General features: G+C 41.3%; 1 protein-coding gene across 1 annotated transcript; it reads left to right on the top strand.

The window, feature by feature from the left end:
• The first annotated feature begins 1,877 nt into the window (after nt 1–1,877).
• Nucleotides 1,878–9,930, top strand: LOC107387773 (potassium channel subfamily K member 1). Its single transcript, XM_015962945.3, has 3 exons — nt 1,878–2,303; nt 4,166–4,570; nt 9,490–9,930. The coding sequence occupies exons 1-3, from the start codon at nt 1,967–1,969 to the stop codon at nt 9,798–9,800; spliced, it is 1,053 nt and encodes a 350-aa protein (XP_015818431.1). The 5' UTR covers nt 1,878–1,966; the 3' UTR covers nt 9,801–9,930.

Raw genomic sequence — 9,930 nt, 5'->3', positions numbered from 1 at the left:
TTTTGCTGTTGTTATAGATGAGTTTAATTTAACTGCAAAAACACTTTATAACAGGTCTTGCACAGGCTACACAGTACATCAGCTGCTTTAGCAGAACTAATCTCCACTTTCCAAGCTGATCTAATCACCATGTACAAAAAGTAAAATGCTAGTTACGCATACATTTGATTGAACACAATTCAAAAGGACTGACTCTGTCCTTTCATCATAACAAATGCAGCTGTGTTTGTTGTTAGCCTCAAGGACAACCTGCTGGCTTTATTGTCACCTGCTCGTCCCTTTGGACAAAAGCTTCTGTTAAATACAGAAACATAAACATCAGATTTGAAAACTTCTATATTAATACTTTCTTCTGGTGAAGAATTAGGAGTGTACGTGTTGTTTTTTTAAATAAAAATTTCTAATTTATTTAACTGCTACAGAATTACACAATAAATTATCAAAATAAGTTGTGTTTTATACTAAAATTAGCCCACACAATGTCAATGTAGGATAAGAAGAACTGAACAAGCTAGTTAACAAAGCTAACTTGTTTCTGGGCTGCCAACTAGCTTGTGTGAGATGTGTGAAAGGAGGATGCTGGTGAAGCTGAAACCCCTCCCACCCACTGCGTTCCACTGTGGCGACCATGGACAACTCCTTCAGTGGCAGACTGAGACATCCCAAATAGAACGCTACCGTAGGTCATTTATCCCCCTGCAGTAAGAGTGTATAACTCCTCAGTTTAACTGGTACTGGCATTATCCTGGTACACAATAACGTCAATGCAATATTCAGTGTAAATGTACTATTGTATGGCTGTGTCCTTTATGTTGTATCTTTTTGAAAACTCCATGATGATTGCTGAAGGTTATAATAATAGCTTACTGCCGTTGTATATTTACCTGTACAGTGATCCCTCGTTTATCGCGGTAGATGCGTTCCAGACCTGGCCGCGATAGGTGAAAATCCGCGAAGTAGGGACACCATATTTACAGTATTTATTTAACAGGTACGTATTCAGTATTCAGACTTTTAAAACCCTCCCTTTACATAGTACTGTATTTTTACTTGGTTTTTTTATAGTTTTATTACAAAAAGTGCATTTTATGATGAAATTGATTAAAGAAAACAGGAATTTCTTTATATTTCGCATAGAAAAACTGCGAATCGGTGAAAAATACCGCGAATCGGCGAATTTCCCTTAAATAAGGCTCCAAAGAAAAAATCCGCGAAGTCGTGAATCCGCGATAAACAAACCGCAAAGTAGCGAGGGATCACTGTATTTTTTTCCCATTCTCTAAGTCTATTGGCTGTTTTAACAAGGGAATTTCCACACTGTGAGGTCGATAAAGTATATTTTATTCTATCTCCTAATTTAATATTAATATTCCATGTTGAGCATTTAAGGATTATATTATTTTGAAGCGAAGACCAGAGGGAGCAACATCCTTGTTTTAGAAAACAATAAGAACTTTGAGCTGAAAATATATCTTTTATAATTTTTGTGAACATTTGTTAAGGAACTGGGTTGATAAATGTTGAGCTGAACAACAGTTTTATTGAAACAATGTGAAATAACCACACAGTTAAGCAACCAGTCGTAACCATAACAAACTAAGTTTTTGTACATTTCAGTAAAGATTATGAAGTATACAAGTAAATAATCCTATCATTTGGTATGCTATTATTCTAGGTGCTCTTTAAAATGAACCAGTAGGTCCAGTAGAGCTGCTTCTTTACCGGACTGACAGAGCTGAAACATAAAACCAGACCAGCCGGTTCAAGATGGACGTGTCAAGCAGTCTACCTGGTCAGGTGAGTTAGTGATGTCAAAGCACCGACTTCCAATGAGAAGTGAAGAATGAGGAAGCGTCCAGCCCCTGGGACGACAGAAGTTGTTACTAAACATAGAGAGAGAGGAGAGCCCTCCGTCTGGTTAGATGAAACGGAGGGAAATTAGAGGAGGAACCGTGAGTTGTGCGTGATGGCGCTCGGAGGAGGAAGCTTCATGGAGCGACGCCAGGCAGGGATAAACTTTGCGCTGCTGCTCGTCGCCTACATCTTATACCTGCTCCTCGGCGCTGGGATATTCTCGGCCATCGAGCTGCCATATGAGCACGAGCTCCGGGGGGAGGTGCAGGCGGTCAGACGGGACTTCCTGAGCAACAACACCTGCGTGTCAGACGCGCGCCTTGAGGAGCTCCTGGCTCTCGCGCTGGAGGCCAGTAACTATGGCGTGTCCATCCTTGGTAACAACAGCAGCCGCAACTGGGACTTCATATCATCCCTGTTCTTCACCAGCACCGTGCTGACGACAACAGGTGAGCGACCGATGTTCAAACCGTATATTCAGCTTGTTTGGAAGCATCAGATATTTTGGATCTGGTTGAATTAAGCAAACTACCCGGATATTGTGGTGTGTGAGATCATATGTTTGTCTCCTGGCTGGGAGATCTAACTTTGTCTTGAATATAGACCAGTTTGAATCATGTATTGTACACGTAATAGACTACATGTATTATTTTATTGTCTTTAAGTCAATAAGAGCCAAATGTCCAAAGTATGAAGACTCACTAATAGTTTACTAGGCTACCTGTTCATCTATGGTAATAACACAGTCTTACATGTTTTTGTTAGTTTTATGTCTGTTTTATGTCCTCTAGGATTTCCTTACTTTAAATGTTTATGTTTATGTTTATGTATTTAGCAGACGCTTTTGTCCAAAGCGACTTACAAGTGATAATCGGCATTTTGCCCTTGAGGCTAACAACAATAGTAACAACAACAAATTGACATCAGTCATGGAGAGGAGGGAACAAGGAGTGGACAGTAGAGAGGAGGGACGGGTGCAGACAAGGTGCTAGATGCTCTCTGAAGAGCAGGGTCTTCAGGAGTTTCTTGAAAATAGAAAAGGAAGCCGCAGTTCTGGTAGTGTTAGGAAGGTCATTCCACATTTGTGGAACGATGCATGAGAAAAGGGGAGATAATCTGCACAATTTACCTTTTGCTTCATGTGCTGCCATGTGGGTCTCACGCCGCCTCTATAAACACTCCACACATGAGAAAAACCTGTCCATCTGTTTTCTGTCAGTGTTTGGTTTTAGGAATTAAGTGCCTAAAACAAGTCATTTCAAATGTCTCTGTTTGTGACATCACTAATGAGGAAATTAGTACAGAACCACCACTGGAGTGCACTCAGAGCCCCTCCCGGATATCTGAGTTTCTCAGATGTTGTATCGGCCATACTGTTATAACTAAAGAACAATAAGTTTAACTTTAAAAAACTGATGCCGCGTTGCGCAAACAATTTTAGACAAAGTACTGGAGCAATGGTGCCTTGTTCCTTTCACTTCTTATTTCCACAACCAGTATGGTGTAAATACCATACAACCACACTGGGGTTGTATATTTTTAGGAAAATTTGATTATCTCTAAATATTGTAACAACACCCGTTTCAATTGCAAAAATCCCTGATGTTCATCTATTTACTGATGTCCTCCCATTGGACATCTGAACATCAAACACATAATACAAATACAAATTATGCTATAGTGAATAAAAGTGCCAGATGCACAGTTTCTACCCCTTGAGGCCGCCACTCCTTTCCCACCAGCAAAATGTATGGAAAAAATATACGGGCACCCCTTGATCTGCTCCACAGTGTGAAAATCTGCTCTTGCACCTAAACACTGCCTCTGCCTAGCTTTGTCAGTCTTTAGCTCGGTCCGTTTCCCTTTCTAGCTGTTTCATGTTATCATGGACCATACCCGGCTTTAGAAAAGGATAAAAGATGGTGTCCATCTGGGTATCTAGAGTCTGACTAGCACCTCCTACAACATTCATAGGAAACATTTTATTAATTGGCATAATGAATTGAACTCAATTGGAATGTTTACTTTGTGAAGTGCCTTCAGATGACTCATCGTGATTTGGTGATAAACTAAATTTAATTGATCAGTGGTGCTTAGTTCCCATTTGATCATATTAAGGAGATGAAAATACAGCTTTGAGAGGAGCGACTCAGACCCATAAGGCACCCATGCAAAATATACACTTGTTGTCTAGGGCTACATCCCACAATACATTGCGACATTACATCAAGATTTATTTTTAGCTATAGTAGAATATGCCATTATCTGATCCTATGATTAACACAGTACTGCATGTTTTGTTCTGTTGCAGGTTATGGCCACACTGTTCCCCTCTCTGATGGAGGGAAGCTATTCTGCATCTTCTACTCCCTCTTAGGCATCCCCATCACCCTCTTCTTCCTCTCCACTGTGGTGGAGAGGCTTATGGTCTTGGTGACCCGACGGCCAGTCTCCTACTTCCATCGGCGATGGGCGATTTCTCGGCCCAAACTGGCTGCGATGCATGCCACATTCCTCAGCATCATCATGGCTTTGCTCTTCCTCATCATCCCTGCATGTATCTTTTTAGCTCTGGAGGAGGACTGGAACTTTTTAGAGTCTTTGTATTTTTGCTTTATCTCACTGACGACTATTGGACTTGGGGATTATGTTCCTGGAGAAACTTCTAATAAAGAGGCCAACCCTCACCCACATCTGTACCGGCTGGCCATTACAGGTGAGTACATACACTGCCTTCAAAACAGAGACGAACACAATGGTTTCCAAGTTGTTTTAAACGTATATTTATTTTAAAGTAGAACTGTATTAAATGTTTGCACTTGAAACATCCTTTGCATCTTAACTGATTATTTATAAGATTTAGAATAAAAACAACAACCTACTGAGTCTGAGTTTCACTAACAGGAAGACAATTCAAAATCCATTTTTTGTTCTTTTCTTACACAGTTTTATTAAAAAATAGTGTTTTACCTGACATGTTTCAGTTGGTATCTCTAGCCGTCATCAGAGATCCCCGGTATTGGTGGCGTCACTTCCTTTTATCCACGGGCAGCAGAGGACGATGTCGCCCTTTACTGCCCGCGTCCTTGCTGATGACACAGTCCCATGTGTGATCCACTGTGAATACTCCGTCATCTTTGTTCATGGTTTTGTGCCCATGTCTCCTTATTTCTATCGCTACCTTAATCCATCTTTTGTATTTTTGTTGTTCTGTGTTTATGATCTATGTTTTGTTCCATTTGGGATTTTAAAAGATGGCAAAACTTGATTCGGAAAAGGGTAGAATGCCTTCTCCGGGTCAGGGATGAGGTTCTGCCTCAAGTGGAGGAGTTTAAGTATCTCGGGGTTTTGTTCACGAGTGAGGGAAAACTGGAGTGTGAGATCGATATGCGGATTGGTGCTGCATCTGCAGTGATGCGGGCGTTGTACCGGTCTGTCATGGTGAAGAGAGAGCTGAGTCAGAAGGCGAAGCTCTCGATTTACCGGTCCATCTACGTTCCTACCCTCACCTATGGTCATGAGCTTTGGGTAGTGACCGAAAGAAAGAGATTGCGGATACAAGCGGCCGAAATGAGTTTTCTCCGAAGAGTGGCTGGGGTCTCCCTTAGAGATAGGATGAGAAGCTTGGTCATTCGGGAGGGGCTCGGAGTAGACCCGCTGCTCCTCCACATCGAGAGGAGCCATTTGAGGTGGCTCGGGCATCTGGTCAGGATGCCTCCTGGACGCCTCCCTGGTGAGGTTTTCCGGGCACGTCCAACAAGTAGGAGACCTAAAGGTAGACCCAGGACACGTTGGAGGGACTATGTCTCTCACCTGGCCAGGGAATGCCTTGGGATTCCCCCGGAGGAGCTGGCCCAAGTGGCTGGGGGAGCGGGAAGTCTGGGCCTCTCGCCTTAGGCTACTGCCCCTGCGACCCGACTCTGGATAAGCGGATGAAAATGGATGGAAAGATGGCAAAACACTCAGCAACATCCCAAAAGAGGGAAGAGCAGCCATAACATCACCAACCAAAAATGAACACATCATCATTTTACCAGCAGATAAAGGAAGAAACACATTAATAATGGACAAAGAAAAATACAAACAGATGGAACAGATGCTAGAAAACAGAAGCACATACAAAACGTTTAAAAAAGATAATGAAAAACTGAAAAGGATTGTTGAAACCACTGCAGAAAAAAGGCTAAAGAACAGAAAAAATGTAGAAACAACGGATTCCAACAGAAAACATAATTTCAAGAATTTACAGAACCCTGAAAATACATAAACAGAATTCTCCACTGAGACCAATAGTAGACAGTATGGGAACACCAACATATAATAAGGCAAAAGAAATATGCTGAATCATCAGCCCACTATTAGGCAACACAGATCAACACTAAAAACAGCACAGAACTAGCAAAGAACTGAAAAAGGTTACAATAGAAGACAATGACACGCTGATTTCACATGATGTTACATCGCATTTCACGAAAACACTAACCCAGACAACCATCAATATAGTAGCTGACAGGATCAGACAAGACAAAGCTTTACATAAAAGCACAAACCTCACAGCAGACGCCATAGCACGATTCATAGAACTGGTAGCCAACTCCATTTACTTCATGTATAACAGAATCATATACAATCAACTAGAAGGCTTCGTCATGGGAAACCCATTACACCCACACTTTACGAATTCTTCATGGAAGACCTGGAACAGAAAGCCATAGCCACTGCTCACCCCCCCTACCCAATACAGCCAAACGGAGACACTAACAAAACACCTGAACAGCATCGACGTCACAGGCCTAAAGTTTACATATGAAGAAGGAAAAGACAACAGTAAAACGTTCATGGACATAAGAATAAGAAAGGACAGGGAGACGTTGACGTGATTGAAATGATTTTTGCCTATTTTTGTTTTGAACAGGACAAAATGTTTACCAACTTACACTTGGTAAACTAGCCTTTAGTTCTGAACATGCTATATTGCTATCTTTTTTTATGCAGTGCTTTTTGTCACATTTTTCCGAGATGTCAAAGTATTCACATTTATTACTCAGGTAGAAATATAGATACTAGGGTTTAAAAGACTTCTGTAAAAGTTAAGTATCAATTGAAGCTTTTTACTTGAGTAAAAGTAAAAATAAAGTACTGTTTTCAAACATAAGGTACACTAGTAAAACTGTAAGTAATGTTCGTAGAAAAAAGCTATTGAAGAAAAGCATAATCTGCCACAGCACCACCAAACCTCCCCAAAAGGCTTTATTTTTACTATAATTTTGGTTCAAATGTTAATGTTGAAAGTTTTCGGATACAATAGATGCCTGTTCCATTTCATGTGTGCCCATTGAAAATCAAAGCATTTTAGTGTAAAGACATTAAAGAATCATGTGATTATTATCCAACTGCATTCTAATTCACTCTCTGGGTGGTGCAAAGACAAGCTGAAATAAAAGAAGACTAACAAGGCTATTTTTTAAATTTAAGAAGTAGACGGGCGGTTTCCAGATTTTAATACCGTCTAGCTTCCTCCACATTACACCAAGGTGTACGGTATTACTGGGACTAATTTAAAAATGATGACGTAAGCCTCAAGTGGCATTACCAAGCTGTCAGTTTGGACCTTCACCATTTAGAAACTGAGTAACAAACACTATTACTAAAACAATAACAACATAAGATACATAATATTAACAATTTAAAAAAAAAACCAGTTTATAATAAGATTTTTCGCCAGAAAAACCAGCATGTTTACGTCAACCTCTGACTTCTGAAAACCCGATTCAATGAGCTTGTGGCACCAACATTGGTGCTAGTCGCGACATCTGTGGAAGGCTGGCAGCTTATTTTTCACCAGAAAAGTGCGTTGTTGTCTGTTAAAAACAGAGAGACAGAAAGGTGCTATTTCAGCTACAGTTCACTCCTCTGCGGTACAAGCGGAGCCGTGCATTTTTCGCTGTCATCTTTTGTTTGCACAAACTACCTCATCAGTGTTTGGCGGCTCTCCTTTTAAGTTTGTTTCGAACCAGCAGAACACTCCCAAACTGCAGAGGTTGTGTTGTTTTGAAACTTTTTGGCAAGTCTCCAAAAGTCGGACAAAACATTTTAAACTATTTAAGTAAAACAGAAAATTCAACCACACTTCTGTTTTATGACATTACTTTTAGTTATCTTTTTTTTTACATACATTTTTGCTTTTATTTTTTAACCCTGCTCTCCTACGTGCACTGTTTTATTCGTGACGGTATTGGAACTGACACCGTTGCTATTATATATCACTGCCCATGTACAGTTATACCATAACACCGCCCAAGCCGATTAAGGAGTAGAAAGTACAGATAGTTGTGTAAAAAATACCATTCATCCACCCATCCATCTACTCATCCATTCATTGCCTTCAACCTATCTGGGGCCAGGTTGCTGGGGCAACAGCCTAAGCAGAGAGGCCCAGACTTTCCTCTACCCAGCCACTTGGGTCAACTCCTCCAGGAGGGGATGTGAAAAGGCATGAAAAGTGAAGTGGTAGCTGTAAAAAGTCAGCTAGATAACCAAAACTTCTACTTGAATTAAGTAACAAAGCATGTGTACTTTGTTACATGACACCAGTTGAGTCTTTCTAAACCAGCTAGTTGATGCATTTTATTTAACATTGGTTGAAAAATCTTGCCGTAATGGTTCCTGAACAGCTAAAATATGCTGCCTAAAGACTACTCCATATCTCTCTTACACTTTGCACAAGTTAAACATAAAAAGTCTTTGTAATAACAAAAGTTTCATGAAGAAATGTATGGTCTGCCAAGGTTAAAAGGCAAATAATGATATTTTACTCCACCTTCTGTTAACAAAACCTAACCCAAATTTGATTAAGCCTAATTTATACTTCTTTGTCAGCTCCACACAGGAGAGACATGCACGCGTGGATGGAGATGTTTTGCTCTCTGACTTCTCCGTCTCCTGGGGAGTGTTGCAAAGCAATTCCCCACCAGGAAAAAAGAGGGCGTAGCACTGTTCTGTGGTATCCTGTCATGTATCCGGTCCAAGGTGGTACATTTATTATTGTGCTTTTTCTATTTAAGAGACTTTTTAACATGGACAAATTAGTCTCTCATTCTCCTCCACCTCATCATGCGCTTGCCACCTCTAAACCCATGTTTCCCATCATTTCCGTCCACGAATAAAACTCTTGCTGCGTGTCTTTTCACTCCTCCAGTCACGGGTTAATAAAACCTTCATAGTTTTAGAGTTTTTCCACGAGGTATTCTTCAAGCCGCTCCATGTCTGCCGGTAGATACCCCCGGATCTCTTTATGTTTTTGAGGGCACTGTTGAGGACAGCGCCGTCCTGGCCAATCACAAGCTTGCATTCTCCTTTACGTCGGACGGATGTTTTGAAAAGAGAGCTCGACTCCGTCCGTCCTTGTGAGGGCACGGATAATGGCGTTGCGTGTGTTTGTCCGGACGCAGACGGAGAAGTATAAATTAGGCTTAAGTCATGTACCACTGGTCTTGGTTTTAACATGCCCACTGTGTGTGTGTGTGTGTGTGTGTGTGTGTGTGTGTGTGTGTGTGTGTGTGTGTGTGTGTGTGTGTGTGTGTGTGTGTGTGTGTGTGTGTGTGTGTGTGTGTGTGTGTGTGTTTGGTTTCCCAGTATATTTGCTGCTAGGTTTGGTGTGTGTCCTGGTTGTCATGGAGACATTCTTTGAGCTTCCCCAAATGAGACAACTAAGACAGAAGTTCCTCCAAGAAAACATTCGAGAACTGGACTCAGAATCCACCAACATCATTGATCACGATCACCTGAGTGGCCAGGCGACTGACCCGACGTATCAGATGACATCTTCAGTTCAGCCGCCGGTAATCCCTTCAGTGTCAGAACAGGCAGAGACCATGAGGCAGAACAACACAACAGTTCCTTACGCCCCCGTTGCAGTATCCGCTGTTAATGGAAACCTGAGATAACAGCTGTCTGGGATTTTAGGGGGGTGTTATGTACAAATAGTTTTTAAGGGACTGACTCGTGAACTTTTCCTTATGAACATAAGTGTGTGTACATACAGTATACACTTTGGCTGCAGAGTCTTTAAAAGCT

The sequence above is a fragment of the Nothobranchius furzeri genome, chromosome 16 (genome assembly GCF_043380555.1).
Source record: "Nothobranchius furzeri strain GRZ-AD chromosome 16, NfurGRZ-RIMD1, whole genome shotgun sequence".
NCBI classification, from domain to species: domain Eukaryota; kingdom Metazoa; phylum Chordata; class Actinopteri; order Cyprinodontiformes; family Nothobranchiidae; genus Nothobranchius; species Nothobranchius furzeri.
This window is presented reverse-complemented; position numbering and strand designations above follow the sequence as displayed.

What these genes read in the sequence shown, in the direction of transcription:
- LOC107387773 (XM_015962945.3), top strand. Translation starts at nt 1,967, where the DNA reads ATGGCGCTCGGAGGAGGAAGCTTCATGGAGCGACGCCAGGCAGGGATA. An exon ending in CACCGTGCTGACGACAACAG is followed by an intron (nt 2,304 to 4,165) that starts GTGAGCGACCGA and finishes GTTCTGTTGCAG; the next exon opens with GTTATGGCCACACTGTTCCC. An exon ending in GTACCGGCTGGCCATTACAG is followed by an intron (nt 4,571 to 9,489) that starts GTGAGTACATAC and finishes TTGGTTTCCCAG; the next exon opens with TATATTTGCTGCTAGGTTTG.